Consider the following 14,735-nt stretch of genomic DNA (forward strand, 5'->3'; position numbering starts at 1 on the left):
CGTGTGCACACCAACCATTTCTTAACAAAGCTTGTGCTGTTTTCAAACACTTGGTCTTAACATAATGTTAGTGTTTAATAAATTGTCTTTGTTTGCACGAAGCTTTGCCGCAGGAAAGCTGCAGAGAATTGCCCAAAGGTAAAATTCAGTATGTAATTATTTAAAAATTGTGCCTAGTATAATTTTTCTGATCCATTCATAGCAGCTATTTACACCGTCGCTGCAGTGGAGGAAATGTGTAGTGTGTATTGCCTAAGAATGTAGGTGCAGTATGTGCATGTAGATACACCTGCCTGCACTTGATCTTAATAGAAATGTCTTTTAGATAATCTTAAAAAAAAAAAAAAAAAAACCTCAGGTAAGTGTGGATACTGAACGAGCTAATGGAAAAAGTAATGGCAATGATGCTAAATAATGCTGAATAAAAATAGCTTCTGAGCTTTCATAGTGCTGCTAAAGGTCAACTGCTTAAAAGAACTGTGATTTTTGAGGATTGGAACTGGAATAGTGCTGTTACAAATCCCACTGGCCTCTTGAAAGTGCAGCCCTAAAAATGGCTGGGGTTGGGGGTGGAATCAACTATCATGTGTGGGTGGGAGGTTATTTTTTAGGCAGTGATTGTACCGAATTTGTTTTTCACTCTGGTGAATAACTTCTGCCTTGTCAGATATGGCACATTTGTTCTGCTAGGTACTTGCTGTTTGTTACCCCAACCTGAGAGATTATTCGAAATTGAAGATCAGTCCCAGCAAACTGGTTTTGTCTGGAAGCTGTTCAGTCGTGGAAACACGATGTGATTCCCTTTCATATTCCTTACCAACTCAAAAGTAGATTCAGTGTTACTAGCTGCCAGGAAAGAGTTTCAAATTTTTTGTTGCTTCTTCTTTCCTTGGAAAAAAAAGTGGTTTGGGCATGTTCTCCCTATGTTTCTTTACCTGTGGCTGCACAGACAACATTTTTTGTGTAGGACTCTTTTTCCTTCTCCCTGCTGTGCATTTACAAACTAGCCTGATTATACGCAGGATTATCTCACAGAAGGTGTACACTCATGTTGCTAAACTCAGATGGAAAGAGTACCCAGCAGTCTTCAGTGATACTGTACATCAGTTTAACATGACATGAAAGGAAGGCCCTGCTTATGCTTCTTTTCTACATGAGAAGTGGGGTGAGGGACTTGCAGCAGAATGGGGGTGGCAGAAAATGTTTAGTGATAATACTATATGAGCTGCTAAAAAATGTTAACGTGTTAATTTCTTTCTCTCTTTTTCCTCAGAATGAATTGCCAGATACCCATGCGAAGTTCCATGTACTCTTCCTTTTCTTTGTGGCAGCCATGTTCTTCATCAGCATACTGTCACTCTTCAGCTACCACTGCTGGCTAGTTGGCAAAAACAGATCAACCATAGGTCAGTTGTTGGAATATGGAACTGTTTCTCGTCCAGAAAAATGCATTGCTGGGAATGAGAGGATATGCTTTCACATCTTAAGGAACTGTTAAAATTTTGTGCAGTAAGAAGTATCTTTGGTGAAAGCAGCTAAAAGTGAAATGTACTGTCTTGCAGGGTGGGAAAATGATGCATGTGTAGTGGGTCTCTGCTGGTGCCAGGTGTGGAGATTCGTGATGGGTGTTAATTTTTTTGTTTTATGTTACGATCCATGAGGCACTGTGTGTTTCTGTTGCATTATTACATAGTGTTAAGTAACGGAACAGAATTGCTACTTAGCAGCTACTCTGTTATTACTGCACTTTGAGTAGCTGGATGAATCCTGTCCAAAGGAAGACTACTGTGTATGAACATAATACATTTTGTTAAAAATCAGAAAGAATATTCTTGAACCCTGTAAAATAAGTGAACCTTGGTATTAGGAGGTGACATTTAAAAGCACTGCAGTAAAAATGGAAACACTGATGTACTTTTCCTAAGTAATAAAACTGCAAGGGATGCCAGTATTTTCTAAATGTCAGTGATCAGCAGGTTACTTGTGGGAACGTATCTGAAGTTCCTGCTACTGCATTTTTAAGTGGCTTTTTTTTTTTTTGCAGGTGAGTATTTCTGCAACTGAAGTCAAAATCTTATACCTTTAGATAGCTTGCCTGAGCCTGTTTTCACAATACAGAACTTTGATTCAGTTCATTCCTCCCCCTTGACTGCTCACTGCTTTAAAGTAAGTAACAGGTTTTTCTCTTACAGAAACATTCCGCGCACCCACATTTCGAAATGGCCCCGACAAAAACGGCTTTTCTCTTGGATGCAGCAAAAACCTGAGGGAGGTTTTTGGAGATGAAAAGAAGTATTGGCTGCTCCCTATTTTTACCAGGTATTCAGTCAGAATGGAAATTAATTGGGAAATGAATTGATTCCATAAATTTCACTTTGCTTCGCCTTTTCCCATGTAATGAAGCACAATTGAAAAGCCAGTTGTGCATCTTGTACAGCTGGCGTAGGGAAAATTCTGAAGGGGAAAACTGAGCGAACTGCACAGGCTTTTAATTCAAAGATAAGAGTCTCATTGTCAAGGGTGGGAGTTTGGCAAGCTTTGAGAATTGCATTGATGAGATGGTGCATGTTTTGTTGGTACTTTGTATCTGATTATAGAGCAGAAATCAGCAACACAGAGGAAACCCAAACACTGCTTGAACTTTAGCTGTGTTGAAACATCAGATGTTTAAAACCCTCTCTTATTCCCAACAAATGACAGCTCTTTCTCTTATTATACATCACAGTTTCATTATTAAAAGCCCTCTGAGAAAGTGCATATATATTTTTATATATATATATAATATATATATATAATTAATATAAATATAATATAATTAGGCAGCAGTGCAAAAGAAAAAAATGTATATATATATGATGGCAAATAGCAGTTTTAAAATTTCAGTTGGACTGGTGTTAGGGAGTTGCAGACAAGTGTCAGAGAAGCACGCCCACTCCATCACACCAGAATATCAGCAAAACAAAATAGGTGCCATGTTTCAACATTGCTTTTGGAGGCTCATGTATCTGCTAAATGCTGGTGAAGCTTTTTGCCAAACTGAGGACTGGTAGCAAATGGAGGTAATAACAAGATCTTAGGTTCCCTCAGCCATTTGCCTAATGGACACGACTCTTTATGTGATTTAAAAGCAGGTGAAAGCCATACTGTAGATGGGTCAGTTTTCCCTAGCATGTTTCATCTTGACTAAACTTGCTTTAAAAGAAGGCTTAATTAGTCTCACAGTGATGGGAGGAAGGAAAAAAACACCAGAATATTATTTGTGCTACAGTTTCTGGGATTATAAATACCATAGTATTGTTACCTGCACACATTGTTGTTTCTGAAATATGTAGGCTTCTTCATTGCTGGACAGCCCATGCTGAATGATAGGATGGGAATCATTAGAGCTCCAAAATTTAATTAGCTGATCATAGAGTTTAATGGTAGGACTGCCTTGCTCAGGTCTGGAGTTCAGTGCTGCACTCAGCAATTGATTCCAGCCTTTGTGCACTTGTTCGCTTAATTTAAGTCAACTACAGACAGTGATTTGAGTCTCTCTTTCTGGTTTAGTTTGGGCGATGGGTGTAATTTTCCAACTCGCTTGGTGATTATGGATCCAGAGCAACTAACTGTCTCAAGCCAAAATGAACCTGCCAAAAGGTAACTATGACACTTAAGTTGTTGATTTACTTACTGTTTCATACTTATCTGTTTAAAAAAAAAATTCAAAATTACTTTTTGTTTCAACAGTTTAAAGTTGTTTTGAAGTTCAGAGTGAATTTGTAAGTCTCCAGAGAAGGGTAGGATGAATCAAGACTAATAAATGTGGTGCTGCTTGATGCAGAAGGATTGTTTCTTGGTTTTGGCAGAGGATGTGGCTCTAAGGAAACAGAACAATACAGAAAGTAAAAACAGCTTTTTTTAACAACAAGAAATAAAAATCCTAAGGAAGACTGAGTAATGGAATGTTTAAAAAAAAAAATCAATATAATTTTTCAAATGAGGGGAGAGTAGGGTGCACGTTATTTGTATTTCTCCAGCATGCCTAAGCAAGGGATAGTGAGACATACAGTGCAGAAGAGGTAGATGACTGTGTTTGTTGGTGATTTTGAGCAGAGGAGTTCTTTTAGCTCAATACTTGTTATATCTCTTAATTTGCGTTGTTTGTATCTTCATTCACATTGACATAATCTTGAAAGGCTTCTGGGTAGTTTGGTGAACCTGTGGCTGAAGGTTCTTATCAACAGCAGTCACCTGAGTTATCAGGCAGTGGAGATGCAAAGGCAAGACTGATGAGCTAAGAAGTTCCTGCCAGTACAACCTAACCTGTGCAATGTGGAAAGCAGGATCCTTGCACAAACAGCAGCGGTATCCTTTTGCATTAGGAAGATGTTCATCAGCACAACCTAATTTTTGTTGATGGGATAAAATGGCAGTAGGTTGTTCCTTCAGACAGTATGGGTTATGTTCTCTTTGTAATTGTATGGCAGTACTATTGCTGTCAGTGAACCATTTGTAATATATCTGTCTGTGCTTTTTGTCCATTGGAACTGTCAGTGGCCTATGCCAGGTAAGGGTTTAGAGTAATGACAAGCCTATAGGGGAATTGTAAAGCAGGGTATCATTTTTAGTTTGCAGCATAGCTTTTTAGTTTGTTTTGCACTCGATGAGCTCTAAAAATGCCTGAAATAAGCAGGTTTTGCTTTTACGGAGTTCCTGTTAACTTTGCTTACTTTTCAGCTCTGGAGCCAATCAGCCCTTTCCTACTCGACCACTCAGTGAATCAAAAAATCGATTGCTAGCCAGTGACAGTCAGTGGGTAGAAAGTGGCCCTGAAGATGAAAATGTTAAATCAGGTAGACTGCACCATAACATTTCTGATGATCTTATCATTTTGTTTGTGTTGGGTGGGGTTTCTTTTTTGTTGTTTATTTAAGCCTGAAAGGTCCTTAGATACTGTTTGGAGTAAGGTAGAGGAAAACTTGCACTGTTAAGTCAGATGTTTATAGGTTAAGGCTAACTCATGTCTTATGCTTTTCTCCAAACTGAGTTTTAATGGTGAGAGAAGGAAATGAGTAAATATATCTGGCCTTCTCGCATCCTCTTCTAAGATATTTTGGATTCATTTTCTTTTTGATTAGTGGGAGGAAAATATTTCTCTAAAATAGGCATAGCACAATAAACATAGTTTCTGGTTTGGAATCTTTGGTATTTGGTATGCAAATCTGCAAAAACACATAATTGAAATTCTCTCACGTTTTAGGTACAAAAAAGCATATTATAGTTTCATTGGAAAGCTGATCTCAGCTTATTACTAACCAACCATCTCAGTGAGAAACAGGTAAGTAAGACTAACATAATTGATGGTTCTTTCTCTATACATTCAAGTAAATTAAAATCTCGAGGTCAAAAGTCACTATTCTTGGAATGCAGAGAAATCCTCTGATGTTGGATGAGCAATAGGTCTAAATAAAACTCAAAATAGTTCTCCGGGAGACAAGAATGAGAGTAATGCTGTAGTGCAGGAAACATGGCTGGATCTGAGATGAGTCGACCTAATGCTGCAATTTAGACTGAAGTGCACAATGCTGGATTTGTTACCTGACCAGGGAAAAGAATCTGCTCTGCTAAACAAGCAATTTCAAGATGAAATGTTTTGATACTCTCTGAAGGAACAGCTCTTCAACAGTTCTATTAATTGCATATTTATTTGCCATCCTCTGCTCTTGGACTTTAAGAAGCTATGCACAGGTAAAATATAGGTATTTGCTTACTGTTGCATATTGCATGACTGTTTCACATCACTTGCATTGACAATGAGCTTCTTAAGTGCTTCAGTGCACTCTGCACTCTTTGCACTTAGGAAATACAGTGAGTGCTACTGCTTCCCTTGGTGTGTTTCCAGTGACTGAATTAGATCTCTCTGATGTTGACTTCATACCTCAGTGAGTTTGTAAACCCCTATTAATTTTTTTCTCTCTAGAAGAGGAAGAAATTTTATTTGGACAAATAACAACCATAGAAATAACAACCTGAGTCATTCCTCCCTACACCTCTTTTAAAGAGATCTATAAGTCACTCACAAGAAAATGGTTTTCTGTGATCCCTGACATAGAAGTGCAGCAAGAGCTGGGAGGCAGAGGGGCCTTGCAAGGAAGTACCATTTTCTTTGGGGATAAAACAACTTTCAAGCTTTTTTTGAGCTTGTTAATTTTAGGTTCAGGTTCATCTTATTGTTTTTGTTTGTTTGTTTTTTTACTAAAAAAAAAAATCTAATAAGTAAAAAGAAAAAAAAAAGCATATCTAAAAGGTCTCTTCAGGGGATTAATAAAAATAAATTAGAGTGGTTAATTTACTTTTCTTAACACTTCTACATAAAATGTACAGATGGATGCCTTGGTGACATATAATCAGTCTCTAGCTCTATAAAATCTAATCTGATCTAAACAGGTTACTCAGTCTTTCCTATAATTTGTAGAGTGGAATAGTTAACTTCTGAGATCAGTATATGCCAATAGTCTTTGACCAGAGTATTACAGAATCTGCTTAACCTTTCTTTCTCCTGACTTAGAAAGGGGGCACAACTGACTGACTTAGACTGTTTAGAGCTAGCAGTATGTTCTTGCACACTGGAAGGCCACCAGTGGCTGCATCAAAAGAGGGGTGGCCAGCAGGGAGAGGGCAGGGATGTTCCCCTCTACTCTGTCTTTGTGAGCCCCCATCTGAAGTACTGTGTCCGAGCCTGAGGCCCCTCGTACAGGAAAGATGCTGTTGGAGTGGGTCTAGGGGAGGACCATGAAAATAATCAGAGGGCTGGAGCTCCTTTCCTATGAAGAACAGTTGAGGGAGTGTGGCTTGTTCAGCATGGAGAAGAGAAGGCTCTGGGGAGACCTCATTGTGGCCTTCTAGTGCTTGAAGAGAGCTTACAAGAAGGATGTTCAGCTGTTCTGAGTTCGGTTGGATTTGATTGGTTTCTCTAGGCCTGCCTGGTTAATTTTAGTTCCTGTGCAATTGTATGCAGCAGTGCAATAGTTGTGAGATCCAAAATGTTTCCATGTACTTTGCTATGCCCTGCAACAAACTGATAGTTGTATTTTTTATTTTTATACTTATTACATGCAAGAGAAGCAACAAATTTATGGCTGACCTAAGTAGAGTTCCCAGACGATTGTACAGAGAGGAATGCTAATCACCCAGCCAGCATTCCCCCAGCCTCACCTATGTGAATACCATTTATGTCCCCACATCTGTTGGATTTCATTAAAAATTCTTGTCATCCAAACATCCAAATGACGTTAGCTACAGATCAGTGGCAATGGGATTTGATGTTCTTAGTGGAGATAATCTTATTACACATAGGAAGTTTAAAAGGAGGAGGAAAAAAAAAAAAAAAAAAAAACACCTCCCAGAAATCTAATTGTGAGTTAAAGTTATCTTAACTGCAGTCCTGAGGCGAGAGTCAGTAAATTATCCGTGTTACCTAGCTGCATTTGTATAATGCAGTATGATCCTGTTTTTTTCAAAGCTAATGGTGCAATTGCACTAATTACCTTTTTTTTGTTTCATTAGGTTTCTGCAACACATTTTGTGCTTGAATGTTACTTAATTTTGTTTGGAAGATTTGAACAGTAAAAAATGGAACATGAGCATTTTATGAGGAGACAAGAAATTGAAGTTTCTGCACAGTCCAATGGATTCTTGTAAGCACTATTTGCAGAGCAGGGAAGTTCAGACAGATGCCTTAAGATTCTTCATGTGCATTTATGCAGCACTGAAATATATACTGCTACCAAAGGGCCAAATCCTGAAGTGCCCTGCTTGGATGCACAAGGTCCAGAGTGGGAACTATGCATTTCTGTTATGCTGCAGTGGCAGGTACTGCTACCTCCCCACAGGTGAACTTCATACCTTAGGCACTGCAGAAGTCACTTCCATAGCAGGTCTCAAGGGTACAGAAAAAAGAAGAAGAAAAAAGGATGGAGAGGAGGAGAGCTTGGTTGATGAGCCTGAGGTACAGCTGTTCACAGCTCATACACCAGCTGGTGGGAAAGGAAGGTACTGGATGACATGTTCATGGTCATAGCTATGTAAGTCTTTCAGGACTGAGGATTCCTTCTGCTGACTGTGCTATGGAACAAAACAATGCCAACAAAGTAAAAGCCTTTTACTTGGCGTTGTTTTTTGCTATCAGATTGAACCCCCTCATCCTCCTAACTTGACCATTTAACTGTATCAAGAACATAGCTCAAACAAGTGAACTCTCTTTTAGTTGATAAAAACATGGTTTATTGCTTTTCAACGATTTCCTATCAGCATAAGAAGAAAATCCAATTGAAAAAGGAATTAACAAACTGTTACATTTTCTGTTAATGTTTGCAGTGTTCTGTATGAGGCAGTAACAAAATGGCAATGTACCCCTGAGAAAAATCTTAGTGCAGTCACGTGTCGTTAGAAAATGGAACTGGAAGCGTACTGCTTTTTATATTGGACTCTTGATGGTTTATAAATACTGTTTTGTACTTTTGTTTTATCTTTTTAATAAAAACACAAGTTTTTATTGGTTCTGAAGTACCATTTAAACAAATTTCAAGTACTTATGAGAAAGTTAGTGTTGGATCATGCACTTGTGTTAACACACCAAAACTCTGTATGCTGTCTGCTTCGTCTGCCACTTTCAAGTCGATTTTAAGTGATGCTGAACTGCTAAAGATGAGTGCTTTGTTCAGTGATGTACCATGTTCACAAAAGGCAAAACATGTTTCCTGTGTTGAGGAATAAAGTCCAACTAAGCTCAAGACCTACAGCAAACATGGTTTTTTCTTTTCCTCCTACTCCTCTATAGAGAATACTGTTAATTCATCTTTTGATGTTCCTGGCATTTTGCACATGACAAAAGTGAAAAATACTGTTCTGTGGTCTGAAGCTTTTCTGATGTTCAGCTGATGCTGATTACAAATAGTCATAAGCCTCTTTGACAGAAAATGAAGGTGGTAGCTATGTTGATGATTTGAACAAAAGGAACTAGTTTGGTTTCCTTGCCAGATTGATCACTACTTTTCCCCATCATTGACATATTGGAGTTACTTGGATATCAAGTATACTCTAAGGTTTAAAACAAATATTTTCTTTGTCTTTGACATTTAGGAAAAAGTATTTTTTCGAGTCTTCTAGAACAGGAGCACTTCAGTGACCTATGAGCATATTATGGTCACTGTCAGATACTGCTGAGACAGAACTGAAGGTACAAATCTGCATGTTTTGTAGAAATTGCAAAATGTTCTTCCAACTTTGTATGATAAATATTGCATTTGCCAGTTTTCAAAGAAAAAACATTTGCTATGCATTAATCTGAAAGGTTTCACTTTTTCTTCTCAAATGTCAAGTGAAAAGCACTCATCTAAATAAAAGTTTTCAGGAATACTGACATGTTGAACTTAGAAGGAGAGAATGCATCAGCAAAATTTCTTGGGGAAGAGGATGGAGACGCAAGCCTGAGCTCAGTTTCCTCATTCTAAATACCAAAATGCGAAGCCCAGAACACCAGTAGAATTGTAATGGAGGATTCTGGATATCATCTTTCTTTAACTGGATCATTGTATCACAGCAGAGGTAACATAGATATACAGTTGTCTAGCAGAAGTAGAAGGAATATTGCTCTCTAATAGCATAAATCTCAGAGGGACAGCTTCCATCCTCCTCAGCTCCTCCAAGTGCTCAGTTTACACCTATGTGAATGGTGTGTACTATAAGCTAACATCAGCATAACGTTTGATTGCTTAAGTCAGGATAGTTAATCTACAGAAAAAAAAATGCAAGTAAACAGACTGGGTTGAATCTGTGCTTGTTTTCTAGCAAGGTGCTGTGCGTTTTGGTTCTCTTGAGAGACAGGGAGCTGTTGGAGAGGGTCCAGAGGACAGCCACAAAGATGATCATGGGACTGGAGCACCTTCCCTACAAAGACAGGTTGAGGGAGCTGGGCTTGTTCAGCCTGGAGAAAAGAAGGCTGTGAGGTGACCTCATTGCAGCCTTTCAGTACCTAAAGGGAGCCTACAGACAGGAGGGAAATCAACTCTTTGAGAAGGTTGGTAACCACAGGACAAGGGGAAATGGTTTTAGGTTGAAGGAGGGGAGATTTAGGTTGGACGTCAGGGGGAAGTTCTTTACAGAGAGAGTGGTGAGGTGCTGGAACAGGCTGCCCAGAGAGGTTGTGGATGCCCCGTCCCTGGAGGTGTTCAAGGCCAGGTTGGATGGGGCCCTGGGCAGCCTGGTCTAGTATTAAATGTGGAGGATGGTGGCCCTGCATGTGGCAGGGGGGTTGGAGCCTCATGATCCTTGAGGTCCCTTCCAACCCTGGCCGTTCTGTGATGCTATGATTCTGATCTGACAGTTCCATAGCCATAAGCAAGGGCATCCTGTGCTGTAGCAAAGCAGAGTGAGATAGTTGCTGGCTTGCTCTCTCTCTGCCTAAATGCAACCTTGGTGAGGACAAAAAGCGGTTTGACCGTAAAGCTGCAAGCAGACTACTGCTAGCTGGGCTCTGTAGGAGCACGCTAGGATGTCCTTTCAGCCCACATTCACGCACTGAGTCGCTGCATGTTGCCAGTGAGAGGAGCTGACCTGCCCGCTCAGGAGGCAAGAAGGGAAGACAGACAGGGTGCCCGGTCATGAGGTACATGCTGTTTCTGTGCTTTAAGCTGCTGTGTGTCAGCAAGTCTTGAAAACACTTACGTTTGTCACTAAAAATAACAGTGCTTAAGCTTTTAAATCCCTCAAAATAACTGCTAGCCATGAGTAGCATTGTAGTGACTGTTGCATAGTTGACATTGGCTGCAATCAGAAGCTATGCTTTGGTATTTCCGAAAGCTTTATTTTCTTTCATAAAAATTCCCACAATAATCACAAACACAAAATGACTTTAACTCCCAATGTGAGGACAGAAGTGTGACGTGGGATGAGATTACAGTGTTTTCTCCTTGAAGATTTAGAAATGTCATGAGTTAATAAAGCTCTCCCCATAAAGATGAAGAAAACTATTTTAGAAACCCCCCAAAATGTTTTTTTTTTTTTCCTGAATATTGGTTTGTTTACAGACAGTGAAGGTGCAAATAAGTGCTGTTCTTACCAAACGTGTATTACTGGCAGAGGGCAGGATTGTGTTATGTTTCTGTAATAACTGACAAGTTGGGTGCATCTTAACCCCCTGATTGAAAACTTCCATTTCAAATATTCAGGAGTTTATATTCAAGGAAGCTCTGGCACTTTTATTCGTCAGAGTAGAGAAATCGTAGTAACATCTTTGTTAAACCTACACTTTGAACATGGAATGTACAGGTACTGAGCTGCTTTTGGCATAGCATCTAGAAACTGGGCATCCAGAGTGTTAAATGTCGCCGTTTCTCAGGTACTGTTAATTCTCTCATTTGATCTTGCGTGGCTTTTCTTTCTTGTAAATAATCTTTTGGGACGTTTTCATTAAGTTCAGTGCCATTCACTTAAAGTTCTTCACTCATTGTAGTTTGCAGTTTGACCAGTTGGAGCTCACCAGAGCCCAAAGAGGAGGAAAAGGAACTATCAGGATTAGTGTCTGTGGCACACGTACCAAGAGGTGCATCAGCCCTCGACAAAAATGAGAAAGATCTGCCTAGATCTGGAGCACTGATTGAAGAAATTCATTTAGAATTTAAAAAAATAATAATATTTTGAGCTTCATAGTTTATGTTCTGTAGGGAGACTGGCTAAAATAATACAGAATTGAAGGATTTGGGTATGAAGAGTCTCCAAATAGCTATTCTAACACTGAGTGCAGATCAAGATCACATTTTTCATATTATTAAAAAAAAAAAAAAAAAAAAAATGCTGGTATCTAATGTAAGAGGATCTTCTATCTCTAAATGGCACCAAAGAGAGCAGCTGCATATAAAATTACTTGTTACAATACTGACCACATACACTATGTTCATTTCTATCAATTTATTTTGTATATATAGACAGCTTTTTATATGTATTTTTCTTAATTACATAACTCATGAAATGGAATGAAACAAAGTTGTACTTAGTGCTGATTCTGATTAAAACTAGTCTTTCACCGTTTCTTAGGTTGGTTTGTTTGCAGCAATTATTTGAATCTTGTTTCCATGGGGTCGTGAAGTCTGATTTTGTTTACAGAATTGTTTTAAATGCTTTTGAAGGCTTCCCTGCCCCCAGCCACAAGAAGCACAGAGCACATGCATAGAGGAAAGCACGTGTTGGGGATGAAGTATCCACTTCTGTTGGCACCTGGGCACTAATGGTGACATGCAGATGCTCTTCTGTTTACATTACTTAGCTGACAACTTAAATGCTCAGCATGCACCTCTCTAATTTCTCATCTTTTAACCTGTTCCTTTCAGCTTTACTTTGAGAATCTTAAATCTTTCCTAACAGTAAATATTTGGACTCACAAAAACGTCACAGAAAGCAGCAGTAGTCCTGCTGTGTTTAGGCCCCCTCTCTGTTCTCTCAGCCCCCTTTACCCCTAGCAGAATTAAACGTGCCTGGGTTCTTTCCAGTTCTGTATTTGCCATTAAGGGTCATCAGTAGTCACACTAATGATAATTTCCCACTGTTCCACTTACACCATTATTTTTAATTTGCTGCCTGAACTTATACTGAACTGCGTTTAATTTTGGCATTAAATGTAAAAGATGTGTAATGACACAGTTACTATTTTTATTTTTGTATACTGCAGATTGGACTAATCCTATGCAGAGAACACGTTGCCATTTATAGTTTAATACTTGGAGTGATTTTTTAAAATGAGCTTTTATAAATGAATTAAATGCAAAGTCACATTACTTCACGTAAGAGTTCCTTCATGTTTGAACTACACTGTGCAGTTTGCTCATATGTACACTTTTCCACGGTATCTCAAGCCATTTATAAGCATTCGGGATTATAAGATCATTTTTAAGTGCACTCAAGATTTTGTACATCAGTGTTCAGACCTGATCATACTTCATGGAAGTAGAATTCATGTTTAAACAACAAGTTGTACTGTTTTAGGCCTCTTTTCAAAAGTGACAAAATATCGATGTATTTGACACACAACTTCTGTTGGTGAATGCAATACTGACTTACCTAATAAAAGTATGTGAAATAATCTGATAATTGCTTAGCTGTGGTGTGAGCGTATTAGAGCAGCAAGAACTGCTCCACACCTGGGAAACGTTCTGTCTGGTGGTGGAAACAGTTCTCACACCTGACCTGCACTGACCCAAGATTATACTCATTTCCTGGCATGGTTCCAGCTCACTTGGTCTCAATAGAAGAAATAAAAAACTTATTGTCCTGGAGAAACATCATCAGCCACAAACTAAGCATTACTTAGACATCAAGCTGCCACTCGTACAAGAATCACTAGAAGTCCTTCTCAGTCAGAACTAAGCTCTGTGCGAGTGCAGGCAGTAACACAGAAACTGACACTCCCGTTATGACAAAGATATTGATATGTTCCCAGACAGTTGAACGTTTTATATTAGTTGCAGCCTCTTACAGACATAACTCTATTCTTCTTGATCCTCACATGCCTGATGAAGCGAGTAGAACATCAAGTAGCTTCTGCTGTATTTCAAGTATGAATATATGAATACAGAAGTAGCCCCTCATAAAGCAAAGAGACAAGTAAAAGCCATCTCGTCCACACAGATAATCCTTTTTCAATACAGCCACTGTGTTCCAGCTTTCCAAAAAAGTGAAGCTACAAATCTAGTTCAAGTCATCACCGCAGCTGTAACTCACACTATCTTATGCAAAACCCTTAAGCTACCGGAAGGACTGTCTTCTAATATGGCAAAAAAAAAAACAAACACTGTTCTGTAGAATTACTTTAATGTAAGATTTTGTACACCGTAGCAGTGTCATTTCTCACCTGCCTTTGTTACACTGCATTACAGAGCTGCCACAACCGGTACAATACTGCATCTCCCAGCAGCACAAGTACAACTGCGCCGCCGCTCAAGAGGTCCACTTCTTTGAGACGTTTAAGTGGTTCAAGTGGTCACTCATGTATCTATGCTCAAGGAACTTGGACGATTTCATGGCTTTAAAGGCCTCCCATCTGGCCACTCTCACATCCCTGTTGTGATTGTACTCCTCCTGCCGTGTCAGGTACGGGCGGCTCAGCCAGTATTCATTCTCTGCTTCAATTTCCAGCCTTCGGATCATGGCCTGCTTCATGGCAATGGTAACTGTTCTCGGCCGCCTGTATTTTCCAATCCACTGCTTTCCAGGGATCCTCTTCCGGAGTAGGGCCATTGTTAAAAACATTGCGCCTTAAAACAGAAACGCACACACACAAAAAAAAGACACGTTATTTATGGGAAAAAAAAGCGAGAAAAATTCGCCTGTACTTATTGCGGTGCCTTCTGGCTCACTGTTGGACAGCTTCCAGCTCAGAGCCGCACGGCGGCAGCCACCCGCCGCGTACAGCCGCGTACAGCCGCGCACAGCCACTGGCACTGCCAGCGCCGCGCCGGGACGGAGCTGTCCCAACGAGCCCGGACCCACCCGCGGTTCCGGGCGCCGTGCAGACGGGCTGCCCCGCCGCACCACCGCTCGAGGGTCTCCGGCACCCACCAGTTCCAGGCGGACGTCGGCTCTAACGAGGATCGAGGCGAGAAGGCCTCGCAGGCCGCCGTGCCGGACCCCTCTCTCCCGGCCCAGCCCCGTAGCGGGCGGCAAGATGGCGGCTGCGCTTCTCGCGAGAGTTGGCCGCGGCA

General features: G+C 40.1%; 2 protein-coding genes across 7 annotated transcripts in view; one reads left to right on the plus strand and one right to left on the minus strand.

Annotated features, from left to right (window-relative positions):
• The window catches only part of ZDHHC20 (zDHHC palmitoyltransferase 20), a 41,859-nt gene extending 33,085 nt beyond the window's left edge, over positions 1-8,774 (plus strand). The window contains exons 8-13 of one of the 5 annotated variants that reach the window (XM_085216186.1): positions 1,274-1,406; positions 2,193-2,319; positions 3,550-3,639; positions 4,720-4,835; positions 5,243-5,320; positions 7,549-8,774. In XM_085216186.1, coding sequence (XP_085072312.1) covers positions 1,274-1,406; positions 2,193-2,319; positions 3,550-3,639; positions 4,720-4,835; positions 5,243-5,280 — 504 coding nt within the window. In that variant the 3' untranslated portion in view covers positions 5,281-5,320; positions 7,549-8,774. The other 4 variants (XM_085216182.1, XM_085216183.1, XM_085216184.1 and 1 more) reach the window with 4 other exon arrangements.
• A 5,054-nt stretch (positions 8,775-13,828) lies between these two features.
• On the minus strand, positions 13,829-14,730 carry MRPL57 (mitochondrial ribosomal protein L57). Of its 2 annotated transcripts, none has more exons than XM_085216189.1 (2): positions 14,593-14,730; positions 13,829-14,288 (listed from the first exon to the last, which is right to left on the minus strand). In XM_085216189.1, the coding sequence occupies exon 2, from the start codon at positions 14,281-14,283 to the stop codon at positions 13,972-13,974; it is 312 nt and encodes a 103-aa protein (XP_085072315.1). In that variant the 5' UTR covers positions 14,284-14,288; positions 14,593-14,730; the 3' UTR covers positions 13,829-13,971. The 2 variants fall into 2 exon arrangements, with proteins under 2 accessions (XP_085072315.1, XP_085072316.1); XM_085216190.1 differs by having other exon boundaries at positions 14,524-14,666.
• Between the last annotated feature and the right edge of the window lie 5 nt (positions 14,731-14,735).

The sequence above is a fragment of the Meleagris gallopavo genome, chromosome 1 (genome assembly GCF_905368555.1).
Source record: "Meleagris gallopavo chromosome 1, MGAL_WU_HG_1.1, whole genome shotgun sequence".
Lineage (NCBI taxonomy): Eukaryota > Metazoa > Chordata > Aves > Galliformes > Phasianidae > Meleagris > Meleagris gallopavo.